The following is a 20,253-nucleotide window of genomic DNA, read 5'->3' on the forward strand; positions in this document are numbered from 1 at the left end:
TCTCTTCGGGTGCTCCCTCCTCCTCCAAATATTCAGGTTTGCGTGAGAGAGCGTCCGCCCTAATGTTCTCTGGGCCTGGCACGTAACAAATCTCAAAGTTAAATTTGGAGAACTCCTGGGCCCATCTCACTTGCCGTTGGTTGAGCACTCGTGCCGTCCTCCAATACTCTAGGTTCTTGTGGTCAGTGCACACTTGCACCTTATGTTGTGCGCCAATTAGCAGGTGCCTCCATCTCCGGAACGCCTCATGAATGGCTAGTAGTTCTCGGTCATACACCGTGTAGTTCCTCTCGGATTTGTTTAGCTTTCGCGAAAAAAAGGCACACGGTCTCCACTCTGACTCCTCCTTCCCTGGCTGCAGAAGCACCGCCCCAATCGCTCTGTCTGATGCGTCAGTTTCCACTCTCATCGGTTTTTGTAAATCCACATGCAGGAGTTGTTGTTCCGAGGCGAAGGCCCTTTTTAGTTCCTCAAATGCTCGCTCCGCCTCCTCAGTCCAAACGAACTTCTTCTTACTGCTGAGACAGTCCGTAATGGGCGCCGTCAGGTGGGCAAAGTTTCGGATGAACTTACGATAGAAGTTCCCAAATCCTAGGAACCTCTGCACATCCTTCCTTGTTTTGGGTGTTTTCCATTCCAGCACCGCCTGGACCTTGCCGGGATCCATGGCCAATCCCTTGTCTGACAGGCGATACCCCAGGAATTCCACCTCCTTGGTATGAAACTGACACTTCTCCAGTTTCACCCACAGCTGGTTGGCTTGCAGCCTGCTCAACACTTCTCTGACGTCTCTCACATGCTGCTCCTCATTCTCAGAATACACCAACACGTCGTCTAAGAAGGCCACACAATTCTTGTAAAGCAAAGGCCCCAGGACGTGGTTCATAAACGATTGAAAGCACGCGGAGCCTCCTTGTAGGCCGAAGGGCATAACTAAATATTCAAATGCCCCCAAAGGGGTGAACATGGTGGTTTTCCATTCATCCCCCTTCCTTATTCGTATCAGGTTGTACGCCCCCCTTAGGTCCAGTTTAGTAAAAATCTTTCCCTTCCTGACCCTTGTCAAAATGTCGTCAATCCTGGGCATAGGGAAAGCCACTGGTTCTGACACTGCATTTAAGGCCCTGAAGTCACACACAAGCCTCGGCTTGTTCGTGTTTTTTTTATCCACAAAAAACACTGGGCTTTGAAACTGCGCGCGCGCGCGCTGTTCCGATTTCCATCGGCTCTGCCGGCGGGAAAGTTGGCTCTGGAATGTCTGGAATGCGGAACTCCTTCCAACGTTCCCCCTTCCCTTCCCGCCTCTCCAATGCTCTCGCCTCCTGGCGCGCTCCTATGGTCAGCGCTGATTTGGTCAGCTGGTCCATAGACTCCGCCCTGGGCGCCCGGGAAAGTTCGTCTTTCACAGCCGAAGAAAGCCCTTCTTCAAAAAGCATTTGAATGGGTTCCGCCGATAGATCCCACCCCAATTTATGGATCAACATGGTGAATTCAGTCCAGTACTCACGGACAGATCGGCTCCCCTGTTTGCAAGCCATTAACTGTCTGCGGACCACTCCCTGTTCAATATCGCTGGAAAACATCAGATCCATGGCGCGAAAGAACTTCATCGTGTCCTTTAGGACGTCACTATTCGCTGCCATCAGGGGTCTAACCCAGTCTCTCGCCCCCTTTTCAAGATGCCCAATCACGAAAGCCACTCTTGATTCCTCGTCAGGGAATTCATCAAACTGCAGATTGAGGGCATATTGCATCTCTGTCCGAAAGCCATGATAGTCTTTGGGCTCCCCCCCAAACTTCTGCACCAATCCTGGTACCTTTCTGACGAGCTGGGTGTCTTTCCCCTTTTTGTCTGCATCCTGAGCCCTCCTCTCCTCAAGCCTCGCCGTCTGCAGCGCTAGCTGGACCTCCAACACCCGGTACCTTTCTTCCAGGCTTGGACCCGCTCCAGCTCCTGCTTCTCCGGTTCCGGCTGGGTTGCTCATGATGCCTTCTCCTGCACAAGCTGCTCACGAAGACTGTCGGAATGCTGTGATGGGACGATGAGCTGCTTGTGTGTAAAATCCTAGTCCCTCAGAGTTTGGTCAAGTTTGCAAACCTCTGTCTGTAACGGAGCCCCTTAAACATGGCTCCGTCAGTCGCTGGCAGATTCCGACAGTGGTTGCTTTCGGAATCGCTTCCAACATAAAAGCTCCTTAACGGAAACACGTCTTCTGGACTCTCTGCGTGACAGTTTCCGGCGAGGAGTGGGTGTCCCTACAGGAGGTCCTGAAACCTCCCCACTGTTTTCGCTGGAAGTGTCTCTGAGCCATCCCTCCAGCTCCCTTTCCCTCAGCCCAGCTCCTCTCCCCCTACTGGTTCCCTCTTCAGCTGCTGAGTCTCTCCCAACCTGTGTGAGCCCTTTCACTTCCCTTCCTTCCGATGGCAGTTCCCTGACAGTACCATTCCTCCCCTTCCTTAAAATATGAATCAAAATGCTTATAGGTTCTAGTTTAGGGATGAGAGAACATTTTGGTTTTGCAGACTGCGCACCGCCCTGCCCAATGCATACTTTCCTCCCCAGGTCTTTCCCTGTGCTTTTTGAGCTAGTCACATGACAAGACATGGCTGATTTCTTTCTGGTTCTTGAAACAAACAGCTTTTACTCTTGAAACAACAGGTTCATCTTTTTAATATTTTAAGCAACCACTATTATTCTGGGAGGAATAAATAGTATCTGGGGGAAAAACACATGTCTCTTACCACTGTGAAGACCAAAGAAGTAAACCATGCTGTGGCGATAGCTAGGCCGTTGAATCTTGATGCTCAGTACTTTAAGTGCCACTCTGCAGGCAGAAGCCCTGAATAAAGCAAATTAACCAACAATGTTCACATTTACTACTGCTGTTTGCTGTGCACTGCTCCTTTCATAAAGAAATCATTTTTTAAAAAATTATGCTTACATCTCTTGGCAGTCAGGAGCTCTGCAAGTGGCCGCTTCACGTATAAGAGTCAACAGGAAATATTTCACTTCTGACATGGGTGTCTCTGATGCATAATTAGTCATTGCCATCAATGAAGGGAGAGCTGGTAGGGATTCCATATAAACCATGGCAGCACATTTACGAGTTTCGGGATCTATCTTGTTGTCCATGACGATTGGAACAGTAAGTGCTTCCACCTGTGCAACATAGATTGAAAATATAAATTTTGTACTCTTATTTTTCTCCTTCCCACCATGACTTTGGCTCATAGCTCAAAAAGCTTGTACATGCTAAGCAGGCATTTTGGCTCTTCTTCTTTGAACCACGGCAGCCAGCCCCAACTTCCACAGCATACAGTAATCAAATTCAGTGGCTTGCAATATTATGTAAGGGACTTCTGTTACAACAAGATGGAGCTTTTCAAGCAGTTATCTGCAATCTAACTTTCCTGATTCCTGCTTTTCAGAATAACATGCCCAGGCAAGATTTAGACCCTTCTCCTTCTCTGCATTTTGAGAACAGAGCCTCTAAAGGCCTGCTCCTAGAAAAATCTGCCACTTGAGAAAATGCAAAGCGATATTTTCTGTTGTTTTTTTTTGCTTGTGTTTTTGCTTGTACAGAAGAAAGACACATTTGGATTGGATAAAGCACCCATTGGCAACGTGAGTGACTTGCACATCATCTGCTGCCTCAGCTGCTTAAAGCAATATATCACACGCCGTTCTCTCACTGTAAACCCCCCCCCATGAGTTTCAATTCTGTACATAATGGTATACATATCTACACAGACAGGGGCTGAGTCCTCCCCCGCTTGGACATTTATTCCCAACCTATACCTGGTCTTTGAGAAATAATGTATCACCATGATCAATTAGCATTAGGAAAAAAATGATATTCCTAACAGCTCTATAATTTTGTTGGAAAAAACCCACAAGATCCCCACAAAAATGCCATGCCTTCTTACCCGTGCAGGATACTTCTCGACAAGGCCTCTTAGAGCTAAGATGGCAGCGCAAGGATGCAGGGAGTCAGGAGAAGAAATGAGAGCTGCAAAGGTCTTCATGATGGGCTTCTCAATGATGACATGTCCCACATTTGCTAAGGCCTTCAGTACCAGCATTTGTCCATCTACGTCGGATGTACGTTTTGCTTTAATTGCAAAATCATTCAAAGGCTGTTTTAGGGGGAAAGAAGTGGTTTCAAAATTAGTTGCAAAATAGTTGCTTTAAAAAAGATATGATTTGAATCTTGAATTGATACTGGGGACAGCTTTATGAACAGCCTGTGATCTCAAGTTAGACATGAGTAGGTTTGACAGGGTTTGCACATCAGCATCTCCTATGTCTCAATAAACTTGGCCAAGTGCCATATGCATAGCCAGTGCAGGTCTTTCAGAATAGGAGGTCTTGTGAACTTTCAATAGGGCATCCCCTTCAATAGTCTTTCTGAGGCATTCAGCATTAGCTGTAGGTTCTGGACCAACCTAAATAAAGCACCTCACAGAGTGCATTGCAGTAATTCAATATGGATGTTATGAATGCCTGGACTACCATATTAAAGCCATCCCAAAGCAGGAACAGCCAGAAATATTGCACCAGTGAGAAAGATGGATACAGGAGCAACCCCCCCCCCAAAGAAAAGCTCTTTCAGAGGAAGTACAAGCCTATTCAGAACAAGCTGCACCTCCTTGACTAATACAAAGATCAGGACATAATTATCCTTTGGATATCACATTTCTCAAAATATCTCTTTACAAATTTTGGCTGAAAAAACTTAGAAAATGCCGATTTTAGGTTGGAATACGTACATTAAAATGAAATGCATATTTAAAAATGCATTAAATATTTAAATATTATTTATGTGGCTATTTTTTTTATCAAATAATAATGTGGAAGCAGGATGGAAAGGACATAGAAAGTAACGCACGCAGAATTGCCATGGACCAGAAATAGACTGACCTGCCCATGCTTAATGTTAAGATAACCTGGAACAAATGACTAGATATGTGTTGCTATTGCTTTCAGTGAGGAGTGAATGATATTCAGTTTAAACATTTTCAAAGAATTTACAGTAATAATTACAGGTACTTTATAGCAGTATTATATGATTATTTGAATGATCGATTAAACAAATAACATGTAAAGATTCTGAGAACTACTGAGACAAGTATACCATGGTAGTGTAGTGCTAAGAATAATTCCCCCCACCTTATTTTTATTTCAAATTGAAGACAGTAATCCTGAACTCACTGAAACCAGCAGCAAAAAATCTCATTGTTTTCAATGTGTTGCAATTTCCTCTAAAGACTGTGCTCAACACATGCATCTTAACTTGTAAGCTGATAATAATAGGCCAGCTTAAGCACCTTATATTGTTACTCTTTAAATGATGAAATGTCATTGAAACATGGCACAATACCTTGATGTATTTGTCAGGGCAAGTTTCTGAGGAAGAACAGTATTTTTTAACAACAGTTCCGTAGGCAAGGCAGGTAAAGCTGCGGTAGAAACTTCTGGGGCCTTTGAGGGCATCTGTCACAATTGCCTATTGAGAGAAAAGTTGGTCTTTGAAACATACAGAAAACAAATTATTCATCTCATTTTAACATATGCATCAATTAAATCAGGTCTGAATGCATTTCAGACTAAACGAGAGAAAATAGCCCAAAGCATAACAATTGCTGGGAGTGTATAAAGTGATTGATAGTGTTCCAAGAGTTTCAAATGTATATCATCTCAGTAATTTTTACAACTGTTTATCCAAGTAAGACAGCATTATTCCTCCTATATTATAAATGTGTGGCTGATACATAATGGGCTTGCCAAGGGAGAAGTAATGGCTCATCATAGCAGAGGTAAAAATTGAACTGGGGAACTCCAGCTCAGTTTCATAGCCCATGAGAACACTAGCCTTCAGGAGGCCAACAATTTCTCAGAGACTTGACTAAATGGGTTGTCTCCAACTAAGTCAAACTCAGAGCAGAACCATTAAATGCACTTCATTTCATCATGATGAACTTGCCCAGTGATTTCAGTGGCTCTATCTGGGTATGACGATAACACCCAATAAAATTAACTTAAGTACAAATAGCATCCTTGATGCCCGCAGCATTTCAGAGACCTGAGTTAAGAGGAACCCATAAGATGGGCCTTCAGAGCTATCAATCATCTGCACTGCAACAATAATAGCCATAGCCATAGGATCTTGGCCTGCTTGCCAAAGGAACTGCCATTTTAAAAGGACCATACATAACCGGTATGCATATAGGTTAGATTTTATTTGCCTCATACTCTCTGACACACACCTTTGTATATTGACCTAGCCTGTATTTCCTCCGCTATGAATTTAAAGTTAAACATTAATAGGTTTTTTTGTCTGGCAGATGTGTGTGGTTACACAGCTCTGTTACCTGATATTGAGGGATAGCCAATGAAATCATACTTAGAATAGACCCACTCCGTGTGGACCAAAATACTTCTGTCTGACTACAGTGGGTCTGCTTTGTGTATCAGTAGCTTTGGATATCACTTATTATTCAGGATTTGTTCGGGTTTAAGTGGCTTGTGGCACTTGGGGAGAGGATGAATATCTGAGGTGATTACCAAACTGGTGTGTTTCAAAAAACTGTTGCCCCCATGGGAATTCTCTCTTCTTGGGACATGGCCAGAGCTGTTCAAAGGCATGGAAAACAAGAACTTAGATCAGGAAGAGCCAACATGGTGCCCTCCATGTTGATGGACTCCAGCTCCTATTAGTCCTAGCCAGCATGGGTGGTGGGAGTTGCAGCCCAGCAACATCTGGAGGATACAATGATGGAACAATTCTAGTCTGAAGTCTTCAAGATGCCTAGGTTGTAGGAACTGTCAAATCTTAAAGTCGCATGCACTTATTCTTGCAAACCCCCCGCCCCGCAAAAAGATCAATTCAGGGAAAGCCAACATCAGCAAACAAAAAACCCCGTAATGCAAGATGTATTTTACCATAGCTGTTTCTAGGATTTCTGGAGATGGAGTGCAGGTATGAAAGAAGGTAACAAATGCCATTGTCGCTTCAATCCTGCTGATTTCTCTCTGATCAAACCTATGTTTCAAGAATCTAAGTGCATCTGGAGTACCAGCAGCAGCAGCTAGTTGTACGATGAGGTGTCTACAAGAAAAGAAGCAGCAATCAAGTCTGAGCTCTGATCACTTTAATTTAGATCTTATTCAATTATGCTTTTCAAGCATGAAAGGCATAACACACTTCCTCTGTTATCTTACCTGAGTGTTGGCTCATTGGCGTGTTTTCTAAAGAGCGAATCTAAATATTTTGTATCGTTCATCTCACGCACAAGTTCGATAACCTGCAGGTATTTAATTGCACCATCTCTTGGAAACTTTGCATTTGGGTGTCCTGCCAAATACTGCAATCTTTCCTCAATCTGTTCGATAGATTTTTTAAAAAAATAAAATAAAAAAGAGAGCATTGTCAGGTATTGTTTAACACCTCAGGCAAAGAACACTGGTATGTTGCAAAGTTCCATTTGCATTACCATTTTTAAAACTTACTTCTCTCTCTACGTTGTTGCTCTTTATCAATGGAATAGGAAGAGGAGGAAGTTCATAATTAAACCTGTAGGTAAGTGAGCCCCATCTCTTCAAGTCAGAAGGGACATGTGGCAAGTGGCCATGCATATCGATGAATACCATTTTAAGCCTAGTGTGGAAAGATCCAATGACATTTAGTGAGCAAATAGTAAATACAGAAAGCTGTTTTTTGTCTCTTGGCTTTGCAATAATAATAATAATAATTTTCCTTTTGCAGCAGAAAAAACAGGACTAAACTAGCAAATATAGTATGTAAATTTAAAATGCTTCTTTACTTGAAGGTGGATCTGACCTTCGGATTATGAAGATTTGCTGAATCTAAACACATAATGGGTAATACTCAATCTTAGTCATATCTGCTGACTTCTACAAACTTTTGCATATTCATTTCAATGGGTGTACTGTTCTTTTAAAGAAACCCTTGTTTATTAATATGAAACACAGTCCTAAAAAAGGGAAGCAGCCATATCAAGTACAAGAGAACTACCCCTACCCCTCAAAAAGAAGACATTCAGGAGAAAATCAGTGCAGCATCCCCAATCCAGATTAGGAGCTTGTTCCAGATTGGGGCATCAGGGCTCCTTTTTCTCCAAAATAAAACCAGGGAAGCTAAGCACATGTTTAAACATGAACTGCTATCACCTGTACTTTGGCCTGAAGAGATTTTTTCACTACTGCACTGTGATTTTCCAGGATTCTCCTATTCACTGGGCTTCCACGCTTTAAATTACTGTATCCTTTTTTTAAAATCAGATTATATTTGTTATGGTTTTTATATGTGTGCATATGTTTCAGATTTATAGCTAACCATGACACTCCAGGGAAATCCATAGGTTTATGAAATGAAATGCTGGTAGATATTGAGACTACTCTTAAGGAGTTTGACTAGGTAATTTGGGATGATGAATTTAGGGTTGCCATTTTTTCATTTTTCATTAGGAAACCAACAAAATGGTTGAGCTTTTTGTTTAGGAACCTAACTCAAAAATAGCGAAAACCCAAAAACCAGTACATGTCAGGAATTTTCCTGACGTATGGCAAGCCTAACGAAGTGATAAATTGAAAAGCATTTGTAAAAAGGGAGCAGTTATACAAAGGTACGGTACCTGGCCTCCATGATGCCTGTTGCTCCACTAAGCTCATTGAATGGTGCAAACTCACGGATTTCCACACCTTCGACCTGCATAATCGTTCTCTCGTTGTCTCCCTTTTGTGCATCCCTAAATCTGTACTTGAATGTAGCTGAGCCTTGGAAAGGTTTGACTTTCTGTATGAAAACAGGCAGCGGCAAATCATATATTAGAATTTTTAACATAATCATAGCAAGTTCAGAAATCATCACACGTAGGATTGCACCCAATGCTGGGTCCATGCAGAGCAGAAACATGGAATGTAATGGGCACACGGCTAATTTATGCCCATTCACTTCAATTGGTCCAATCTGAGGAGAACTTGTTTGGATACAACCAGTGCGTTCAAGGATGTGTATTGCCGGCACCTCTCCTTTTTTGGTTAATAAGTGTGACACTTATAGTAACAACTTCATGGTGAGTACCGGCATGTGTTTTCTAGAAAAAAGCACCGGATACAACCCAATCAATATTATTTTACATTAGCAATCTCTACAGCTGTGTTTGGCAGCTAGCAGACCACAGAATCTATCCAGGCACGTGATGCCCAAAAGATCTCTATTGGATTGCTTGGGGAGGAGAGAGAGAGAGAAGGAGAAAGAAAGGAACAAGATTGTCCTATCAGAAAATAATATTGTTTCTGAGCTCCCCCCACCCCTTCTCACTCTGCTCTCCACCCCACCAGCCATTTTGAAGAAAAAAGGTGGAGAGGAAAAAATGGTGTAAAATATATGTAACATGGCCATCTGGGTCTAGAACCCAACAAGGGGGGGGGGGTCACTGACAAGGGTCCTCTAGACCTCTTTCTCCTCTTCACCTTTACAGCCAACTTGACTGCCTCCCTCTGTGGTTTATGCTTTCCAACTCAGGCATAAATGGCACATGCAAGCAGCTGCATAGTTTGGTTGCAGTGCAATGCAACATTGTGACTGCTCTACATGGAAACCCATGTGTGTCTAACTATATGGTACCAGCAATTTTACCACATCATTGCCCCCACCCCCACCCACCTAGCAGCTTGTGATCGCATGTTAAAACTGCTTGAACAGAATGGCAAATCCTGCAAATGAATGGCTTGCAACAGAGGTCAGCATCCATGCAACTGTCTGCAAATGAACAACCCATCGTGGATCTTCTTGCAAATGTGAACAGGACCACAGATGATATAGTTATATACACACAACCCCCATACTAACCTGTTGACAGGCTTCACATGGAGTAACATGCGACGCACCAAAGATCTTGAAAGCAGCGTTGTCACAGTCGTTTAAGTCCATGGACTTGGTCATGAAGATCTCATCGGCTTTAACAGCATTTTGAACGAGGTATGTTGTGTTGCACCTCCCCCAAATACTATTCTGTAAAACGAATAAATAAATCAGATTGGCAGGTTCATTGAGAGAATATTGGTCTTCTTGTGAAATTGCCTTAAATAACCCTACTCTAACTCCTTTAATGAACCTCTCAGTTTTTCTTATATCCGTCCCCCCCTCCCCTTACACACATTTCTCATCAAAAATTCCAACACAGGTTTCTACTGAAAGATCACTGGCAAACCCCGACGGACTTCAGTGAAGCCATGGCTTGTCCCACTGGGAAGTTCTTTATTCAGTTCCAATTAGGGCTTATTGTATATGAAGGATAATTTGAAAATTTTAATAAAAAATGTGGTGAAATAATTTGATCAGTCAGAATGAAACCTCAAAAGCAAGAGATTTCAGAGTCGGGGCTGGCTCTTTGCCCCTAAAAATCCCATTACACCTAATCTACAACTCACACAATCCTCTGTTAGAATCCTTAGAAGCAGATGTGCCATGAAAGCAGCAATAATTAAGCACCACTGAAGAACTGAGGAACCTTAACTCTCTTTTCTTACATTAGCAGGTTTCACTCAGATCTATAACATCACGACATGATTTTGTATTCATCAGAAGTGCAATATCAGTATATGCACAGAGTTTTTACCAAGTTTGAATACTGTTTTTCAAAGTGTTTCAAGTCTGGAGTGCCTTCCATATGCCTTATGCTCGGCCGTTAGCTAATGAGCAAATTTGCACCCTGCAAATCAGATCAGTCTCACAAACTAGGAACTCAACATTAAATGAAAGGAAGGGGGAAGAGCTTGCACTGGAAGAACATGCCGGCACTTCATGCAGTTCAAAATGTGTGACGTTTGGCCCTTGAAGTATTTCCCACGCTTGCCCCTTCCCAAAACAAGCTTCTTGTGGGTGAGTAACCATAAGTAGGGACATCGCATTGGCCACACAGAACACCTTGGCAAGCTGTGATCACAGTCATTTAAGTCATTAGGCTAGATCATTAAAATCTCATTGCCTACTCCTCCTCAAACTGCTTATCAGGTGATAAAAATGATAATAAGCTACTTAATGCTGATATCATGCAACAAAATAAAAAATAAATTCTAAAACTGTACAGCTAACCCTGGTATCACCTGGTTTGCCTGCATTAAGTCAAAAGGATTTAAATGGAAGGAATTCAAAATTGGCAACAAAATAACAAAGGACCTGGATCAAACCACTCTGAGAAAAAGGCTACAACATTTGGGGCTTTTTGGTTAAGAAAAAGGCAAGTAATTTTTTTTTTTGGGGGGGGGGGCGGCGGCAGCAATGAAAGAGGTATATGCCATTATGCATTGACACGGAAAGAGAGAATTTGTTCTCCCACTTTTATAATATGAGAATCTGAGGCAAAGCTGAATGATGGGAGATTCAGGAGAGACAAAAGGAATAACTTTTTATCCACAGTACATAGGATCAGGTAACAGATGTCACATGCCATTGTCTGATGCCTACTTAGGGCAATGGGAAGTGTGGAGGAAAAAATAGGATGGCTATAAAACTAGGCACAATGTGATACAGGGACAGAATACTGGTCGCAGTTTCCAAACCAATTTCCTAAATTAAATATTACTGTATTAAAGTATTTGTTTTCTAAATTAAAGCAACCCTATTCTAAATTTCATACCAAAAAATTTCATACCAAAAATTTCATACCAAATTTCAAACGTTTTCAAATATCAACATCTGAATCAAAATTGGCTTGATTAATGTAAATACGGGACTGTGAAAGTGAAATTAACTGTAGTCTGTAGTCAGGATTTCAATATGAGCCAAATTACAATTTAACATAGTGTAGTCCTGACATCACTCTATTGCAAGCTTATCCCCAAGGCAGTTTTAACTTGGCCAGATTTATTTTGTAGGAGATTAGGTATTCTAAAGGTAATTTGATCATCTGCAACTGCAAATGGAAATTATGGTGTGTGTGTGTGTGTGTGTGTGTGTGTGTGTGTGGAATGACCACATCATTTGATCATTATGATATAAACCAGAGCTAAGAAGTTTATCTGTTGACTCCAATTCATTCTTTGAATTCAAGTGCATGAGTCTCATTTTAGGGATGGAAGTTTGATTCCTGCTTATTTCTATGGATTTATAATCCATATTGGTCTATTAACTTTGTTGTGGTATTGGAGGAATATGATGTAGTTAATGTCAACAGCGATGTGCTGGTTCAAATATGACCTACAAACTCAGCAAGTAGCCTTAAGTAAGACACATTCTTTCAGTTTATAGCTGCTCCCCACCCACCCGCAAACTATTATATTAGAATAAACTGGCCAGTCTTACAGCTATTGAAAGGACTGCTGATAAAATGTACGTGAAGGTCTTTGAAATTCTCAGGAATAGAGAGAATATGAATAAAAATAGCATATAATCGTAAGTGCCTAGTGTGAAAATAAAAGCCACAGTACTATAAATGCAACGGAAATTAAAAGTTCACCTCTCTTAAGTTGTAGCTTTTCTGGTCTAGCTTCATGGAATATTGCAGGTTGTTCAGAAGACCTTTGAAGACTCCAAGTTTATATTCTGAGAAGTGTCCTGAAGCCATGATGTCATCAACAAAGCCTTTCCTGTGGCGAAATGTAACTATGCCAGGTAAGTCTTCCTCAAACATCTTGGTCAGCTTGGATGACTGCTTGAAGTCCTGCTGTGGCTGGATGCCATTGAGCTCAAGCACTTCAACGCTATGAAGCTGTCACACACACACAAAGAGTAAATTTCATGTTATTTTCCACCTCCCTTTAGAATCCATATAGGTTATTTAAATGGCAGTCTTCAAAACCACACCTTCTCAAAACCACACAAATTAGAGCTTAAATGTTTTCCGCCTAGCATCTATTTTACCACATGTAAACTACACATTCATGTTAATGACAGGACTTCATTACTACATGTGTAAGAATCTTTTTACTGTATCTAAGGCTAGCCATTTGAAATCGGAAGCCTAAAAGAATGCTGAAGTGACGCTAACTAAGCCATTTTATTTTCACTGACTTGACCTTTAAGAGTTTTCAAGAAAACTACAAGTGAAGACAAATGAAGTATGATAATAGAATCCTTCCCCTTTGCCAAGAGGCCAGTTTTGTCCTGGGCTGACAGGCTGATCAGCTAACCAAAGCAGTCTTGCTGCTTCCTCCTGTTCCTTATTACTCTCACTTGCCACCACTCCTATTGCAGCTTCCTGCATCTCTACCATCTGGGGAAAGTTAGCAATGGTACAGACATTCAGGTCTCTGGAATGGAAATGGCGTTGTCTTAGACCCTTTGCTGCAGACACTATCAGAAAGGAAGGAGAAAGTGGATGCAGTGCAAGTGAGTGAGCAAGCAGAGTGGGTCAAGTCTGGTGTGTTGTTATTATTACTGAGAAGGAGGGCTTTGAATATGTTAACCGACTTTGAACCCTACTCTTGTATTATGTCTTGTCTTCAGCCTACAGCAAGCCCACATAATTTCTGACCCAGAAGGGTTTACAAAGCTTTCTCTATGTGTAGCCAGGCTATGATCTGAAGTGAATCTAGGGTAGGATAACAGGGTTACGTCTGGCACCAGGACAGGATGACAGGGAACAATGGGTTCTGCTGCAAACCTATGGGGAAACCCTTTCTCACTCCCCCCCCTGCAATTTCAGTAGGAAAAGGCAGCAAAGGTTTTCATGCTGCATTCGTTATTTTTTAAACAATTTAAATGTCACCAGATTGCTCAAAATATGCAGAGTGGTGCATAGAATATCATTGCGCTCTGCAGGTACTGAAGTAGCTACAAGAAATTTAGAATTGTGAATATTCAATGACATCCCACTTTGTTAGAAAATGCATTAGTCTTTGTTTATTAGTTACAACCATCATTTGATTAAATAATTTTCAAGGCATCACAGTTTGAGAACAATTGAATTGATGCCACAATAAAATAATTGTGCATCTGAAATTACATCCGATTGTCTTTTTGACCACTAAGCAGAATAAATCCTTCAAGCCTGAGTTTGGCTTGAGCTGACGGAGAGTTGCCTGGTAATGTGTGAAAAGGAATTTCGCTCATTGCATAAATAATAATACTATTAGGTAAGGTCTATGCAAGTTGCATGACAAAATTGAATTATTTTCCCCTCAACCTTAAAAACTCACAGAGAAAGTTAACTTTCAAGACTGAAAAAGTTCCCTTACCTGTAGAACTTTACGGTCTGGTGCAATTTGGCCGATGGCAATTTTACATTTTAATTTCAGTCCAGAGCTTCCTGCACCTTTTCCTGGGAGTCTGATTGTATTTTGAAATTCGACTGCATATGTGGCAACATCACCTTCGGTTTCTGGAGGGAGGGAAGTCCAAAGAAATATTATAGGCAACATGTGAAAAATATCACGTCAAATATTTCGAAAAACTGCCAAACAGTTTTCAAAATTGCATACTTCTTTTTTAGATACTTACGTTTTTGTTGCTGACAACCTGAAAGATAAAAAATAAAGTTAAAACAGAGAAAATGCATTTGTTCCATGAATATTTGTACTTCATGTTTTTCTGGGAATACATAGGCATGAAATCTTTGTAAACTGCTTAGAGGTTTTATTTACAGTAAAGCATCTTTCAAATTGTGCCAAAAAAAGAGGTGTTTTTTTTAAAAAAATGTTGTTTTATTCATGCAAACCTTTTAGGTATTTTCCATTTACTGATAAGAATTTTAAGTTCACACTCAGTCACACTCAGAGAAGACCAGACACATTGAAATTAGTGGATGTGACTAAGGTACTGTACTTTTCTGTGTATAAGACTAGGTTTTTTTCCTTTAAAATTATGTTAAGAAAAGGGGGGTCACCTTATACATGGGGCAATTTCCTCCCATTTTCTTAATTTGGAGTCCCCCAAAATACACAGGGGTGTCTTATACTCGGAAAAATACATTATATCCATTGATTTTAATAGGTCTGCTCTGAGACAGACTTAACTGAATACCACCCACTGATTTCAATGGATCTGAGTTGGAATGAGCCAAAATGAACCACATCCCATTATTTGCTATAATAGAGAGCTATGAAACAGTGGTACCTCGGGTTAAGAACTTAATTCGTTCTGGAGGTCCGTTCTTAACCTGAAACTGTTCTTAACCTGAGGTACCACTTTAGCTAATGGGGCCTCCTGCTGCCGCTGCGCCGCCGTCATGCGATTTCTGTTCTCATCCTGAAGGAAAGTTCTTAACCCGAGGTACTATTTCTGGGTCAGCGGAGTCTGTAACCTGAAGTGTCTGTAAACCAAGGTACCATTGTACTGTTTTACATTTGAAATTTCTGTAACACTTCCCCCCCCAGCATTTCTGATAGACAGTACATCTATACTTACCCACAAGGGTCAATGCCAGTGCTAGAATTAAGGCCTTCATCATGGATGAGGAAGGTACAGCTGAATGGGTTGCTGCCACTTTTATAGTGAGGGATATTCGGTCACATGATTATCTTGGACATCTTTTTTGATGAACCAGCATATTTTGGGTACATTATTGATTGACCAAGCAAACAAACATTGCTTGGGTCAGAAAGTGATATTACAAAACCATGGCAGGACTTTGCTCAAATATATGTTTGATGTAAACTAAGAAAGCAAAATTCTAATAAATTATAGTTATGGGAAATAAAATGGTACAGATTTAATAAAAACAGTCACATCTAAACTTAAAAAAGGGGAGCGATGAGTTCAAAGCTATCTGTTTTGCTAGACTGATGTTAGTGCATATCATCAAATATGTTCCTTGGAAGATGCCCAGAGTAGCTGGGGCAACCTAGTAAGATGGCTAGGGCATAAGAAATTTATGATTATGATTAAAAATATTATTCCTGTATCTACACACGCCAGGTTTAAAGTTCAGTAACTTAAATAAAGTATAATACTGGTGTGTGTGTGTGTGTGTCTGGATGCTTTTTGTATATGTCAGAAGTTAAGAACTTCAAATAATTCTGAGAGTTATTACTCATTACATAGGAAGATGCCTTATACCGTAACAGCTGCTTATTGAGCTGAGAAGCAGAGAAAGAAGAAGGTTTCTCCAGCTGCTGATTGATTTAGAATATGAATGGAAGCCCACTGGGTTTCTGAAGCCCTTGAGTCTGAACTTGAGCTTCTATTTATTGGAGGGTCTATCCAGCAGCTGCCTCTCCTCTATAATGATATTATTACATTTACTCAGAGTTGTGTCACCTATCTACAGGAATAATGAAGGCGGTTATTGCCGTGCAAGTTCACCTGAATTCTGCTGAGCGTGTGAACCAGTCAGCTATGCAAAATAAAAAGGAAGCACATTTGCAGTGTATTATCAAGAGTGCCATTCAGCTTCGCAACAGCTATGCTCTGAAAGCATGAAAATTGCACGGATTGTTCAAAGATGGAGCTACTATAGTGCCTCGTTGCTGGAGGTGAATGAGTGGACAGTGAACGAAGGAAGTATAAAGAACATGAGGGGAAGATGCGAAAACATGGAGTAAAACTTTGGGAAACCTCTAAAAATCAATAATTATAATTTGGATTATAATTTGGTCTTTTTTATTTTAGTTTTTTTATTTTAATTGGATTATGATTGGATATATTAATTGGATGTTTTTTATTGGAAAATTAATAAAAATGATTTAAAATAAAAATAAAACATGCGTAGGCAAACTAAGGCCCGGGGGCCAGATCCAGCCCAATCACCTTCTAAATCCAGCCCGCAGACGGTCTGGGAATCAGCGTGTTTCTACATAAGTAAAATGTGTGCTTTTATTTAAAATGCATCTCTGGGTTATTTGTGGGGCATAGGAATTCGTTCATTCTCTCTCCCCCCCATATAGTCCAGCCCCCCCAAGGTCTGAGGGACAGTGGACCAGCCCCCTGCTGAAAAAGTTTGCTGTCCCCTGATCTAAAAGTAGCTAACTCTGTGATACCCCTCTTAGATTTATGGTGACAAGCATCCCTTCAACTGGGGATGGGGACAGGGATAGGCAAATGTCCCATGATGTGTCTCATTCCTCTCTGCTACTGCGATTGAGTGCTGCTCTGTGTGGTGTTCACAGTGTGGCTTGGAGCTCCAGGCACTCCCTCTATTTTGCTCCCGACATGATTCTCCCCACACCAAGATATGCAAAATGTGAGCGCCTACCAACTCCATGCCCTATGGCGTTGTTAATGCAGTGCTTCTCTTCCCATGTTCTTGCCGCACCCTTTGGCTGCTTGTCAGAGGAGAGTTCCTCCCTGGGTAGGACTTGAACCCTTGTCCTTGGAGGGCTGTGTGCGCCTTGCACATGGAGTTGGGGGCTCTGTTATGTGCCTCGAAAACCATCCTTGTGAGTAGCACGAGGGGATTTGAACCCATGTCTATCAGTATGCCTGGGGACTTGCAGTAGAGAAGTTGTTCCTGGATGTACCACTGGGACTGATGGAGGTTTAGCATTGTCTTGCATGTTATGTGTGTGGTGATGCAAGGGAAGATGTGCTTACTGTAACGAGCTCATTGGCTGCTTCTGTCTGAGGTTTCACTGTCAGCACAGTCCCTGATTGGTGGGCACTGGCAGAGTTTCCAGGGACTGTGCTTCTTGTCATTTCCCCACCATTTTGGAATGTTCTCAGATATCGTGGCTTCTCCATTGGATATGGAGGCTTCTCCAACCCTGCAGCAGGGCTATATATCCCATCATGTAATAATAAGTATAGAACTGCTCAGTCAAGGAACTATTATAATGATAATACATAAGTAATTCACAATTTATTTTTTTTAAAAAACGCTTGGAGAACAAAAATGAAGCATGGTTGCTCGTGAATTTATCAAAGAAAGAATGTAGAACTTCACGGTGCTACTGTTTAAAAAACAGCTCAACCGCAATGCACCCAATATGTGAACACAATTGCCCATAATTTCAACACATGAAGGTGAGAGTAAAATAATACATGATGCCTGTATATGCTTATGAGGGTTGTGGTGCAACACAGGTGGATGATTTGGATTTACAAAGTGCTTTCTCCATAAATGAAACATGAATAAACCTGATGAGGATGATCCCTTCTACTATTGTTGTCCTTCTATAGCATATTCTTCTCTCGTAACAGGAGTCTTATTATCTGTTGCTGGATTGCCACCAAGAGCCCCGAAGTCTCCATGTTTTATATTCACATTGTTAAATTATGGTGCAGTGAGACCATTTTCATACTGTTCATATAATGCCAAACAACAAAGCAGGGATTAGGAAAATAACTCTCGAACAAAGAAACAAAATGCTTGCATGGATGCAGATAGTTAAGCACTGAGAGTTTATTTATCCTGTTTCTAAAGAAGGGTTAAAATATTGTCTGTTTTTCATTCACTGTTCCCAGGGCTTATAAAATTCTAATCTCATTGCTTTTGTGGATTAGGATAGGCCCTATCATGAGGCAATGTGAAGCAGCACCTCAGGCAGCAGGTACTGAGAGATGGGGAGTGGGCAGACCATTGTGTGCTACATAGCCTTCCCTGAACCCTCTAAGATTCTTTCTCCTTTATTAGGAGACAGATGGGGAATCCTACCCTGTTGGTTCTCCTCGACCTTCCAGTGCTTTTGACCATGGGGTTCTTCTGGAGGGACTGAAGGAGGTAGAGTTGGAGTTACTGTATTCCAGTGGTTCTGTTCCTACCTGCTGGATTGCTACTGGAAAATAGTATTAGGAGATTGTTGCTCAGCTACATGGCTTTTGGGCCGTGTGGTCCGCAAAGGGTCCATTCCGTCTCCTATGCACTACCACTGGGAGCTCTCATTCAGAGGTTTGGAGTACTGTGTCATCAGTATGTTGAGAGCATGCATTCCCATGTCTCCATTCCATCTGAATCAGGAGGTGCTGTGAAGGTGTTGGACAGGTCTCTGGAGGCAGCGATGGACTGTATGGGGGCCAATAAACTGAAGAGGAATCATCATGATAGCCACGGGGCTATGCCAGCATATCATTCTGACACACAAAGCAGGCCATATGGTAGCCCTGGTGCTGAACAAGGAGTTGTTAGTAGTTGTGGAGGTAGGAATGTCCCCATTCCTAGATCATTTTCTGGTGAAATTTAGATGGATCTAAATCTCTCTGGAAGGGACACGGGTGGCGCTGTGGGTAAAACCTCAGTGCCTAGGACTTGCTGATCGTATGGTCGGCGGTTCGAATCCCCACGGCAGGGTGAGCTCCCATCTTTCGGTCCCAGCTCCTGCCCACCTAGCAGTTCGAAAGCACCCCTAAGTGCAAGTAGATAAATAGGTACCGCTTTATAGCGGGAAGGTAAACGGCGTTTCCGTGTGCTGCGCTGGTGCTGGCTCGCCAGAGCAGCTTCGTCACACTGGCCACATGACCCGGAAGTGTCTTCGGACAGCGCTGGCTCCCGGCCTCTTAAGTGAGATGAGCGCACAACCCTAGAGTCGGACACGACTGGCCCGTACGGGCAGGGGTACCTTTACCTTTAAATCTCTCTGGAAAGGATAGTGTATCAATTAAATTCTCACCCATCATTCTTGCTCCTGAAAAAAGGCCTCCTTTGAACCAGGTGATTGCAACAAGCGTTGCCAATCACAAATATCCCCCTTTTTATGAAGGTGCTCTCAAGTGGATGCTGGCCATCTTCCTTCAGACTCTGCGGGATGAGATGGATAATTGAGACCAATTTGAATCTTCTTGTAGGTACCTGGTTTTGGTACCAAAGCAACTTTGACCATGCTGATAGATGGCCTCTACTAGGAGAGAGACAGGGGGAGTGTGACACTTCTGATTCTCCTTGACCTCTTAGCAGCTTTTGATAACAGGGACCACTGTATCCTTTGGGATTGGCTCTGTAAGTTAGGAGTTCATAGCACGATGCTAGACTGGTTCTGCTCCTACTGACAGGGTCACTTTAAAGAGTTGCACTGGGGGATTTCTACCTGTGCAGGGGGTCTCACAAGGATTCATCTTATTCCACATGCTCATTCATATATAAAGATTCTGAGAAAGGGCATCTGGGGATTCAGGTGAAGTGTCACCAGTGTGTTGATGACACCCAGATGTGCGTCACATTGTCCTTGGTTGACACTGCAGACATGCTCAACCAGTGCCTAAATGCAGTAAGGCATGAGTGAGGGCCAATAGAATTAAGCTTAATATTTTAAAATATTATCAGGCAGTATACACATGTTTTAAATAAAAAGAAATATGTCACTTTGTATCACAAAGTACCAGGTCACCAAGACTCCACTGATAAAATGTGCACAGCGAC

At 41.9% G+C, this 20,253-nt stretch overlaps 1 protein-coding gene and 1 long non-coding RNA gene across 2 annotated transcripts in view; both read right to left on the bottom strand.

Annotated features, from left to right (window-relative positions):
• Nucleotides 1-13,230, bottom strand: part of LOC308479541 (vitellogenin-1-like) — a gene marked incomplete at its 5' end in the record, with an annotated part of 35,312 nt that extends 22,082 nt beyond the window's left edge. Inside the window, 11 exons of the mRNA XM_081010245.1 lie at nucleotides 2,743-2,840; nucleotides 2,943-3,160; nucleotides 3,928-4,137; nucleotides 5,382-5,507; nucleotides 6,944-7,109; nucleotides 7,223-7,383; nucleotides 7,511-7,658; nucleotides 8,656-8,816; nucleotides 9,876-10,037; nucleotides 12,484-12,735; nucleotides 13,141-13,230. Coding sequence (XP_080866371.1) covers nucleotides 2,743-2,840; nucleotides 2,943-3,160; nucleotides 3,928-4,137; nucleotides 5,382-5,507; nucleotides 6,944-7,109; nucleotides 7,223-7,383; nucleotides 7,511-7,658; nucleotides 8,656-8,816; nucleotides 9,876-10,037; nucleotides 12,484-12,735; nucleotides 13,141-13,230 — 1,792 coding nt within the window. The remainder of the gene's footprint in view (nucleotides 1-2,742; nucleotides 2,841-2,942; nucleotides 3,161-3,927; nucleotides 4,138-5,381; nucleotides 5,508-6,943; nucleotides 7,110-7,222; nucleotides 7,384-7,510; nucleotides 7,659-8,655; nucleotides 8,817-9,875; nucleotides 10,038-12,483; nucleotides 12,736-13,140) is intronic.
• A 1,002-nt stretch (nucleotides 13,231-14,232) lies between these two features.
• LOC308480703 lies at nucleotides 14,233-15,523 on the bottom strand. The gene is made up of 3 exons (XR_013988244.1): nucleotides 15,372-15,523; nucleotides 14,466-14,483; nucleotides 14,233-14,346 (listed from the first exon to the last, which is right to left on the bottom strand). It is a non-coding gene; the product is annotated as an uncharacterized lncRNA (long non-coding RNA).
• Between the last annotated feature and the right edge of the window lie 4,730 nt (nucleotides 15,524-20,253).

This window comes from Podarcis pityusensis (genome assembly GCF_964106645.2).
Source record: "Podarcis pityusensis genome assembly, chromosome: 6".
In the NCBI taxonomy this organism is placed as follows: domain Eukaryota; kingdom Metazoa; phylum Chordata; class Lepidosauria; order Squamata; family Lacertidae; genus Podarcis; species Podarcis pityusensis.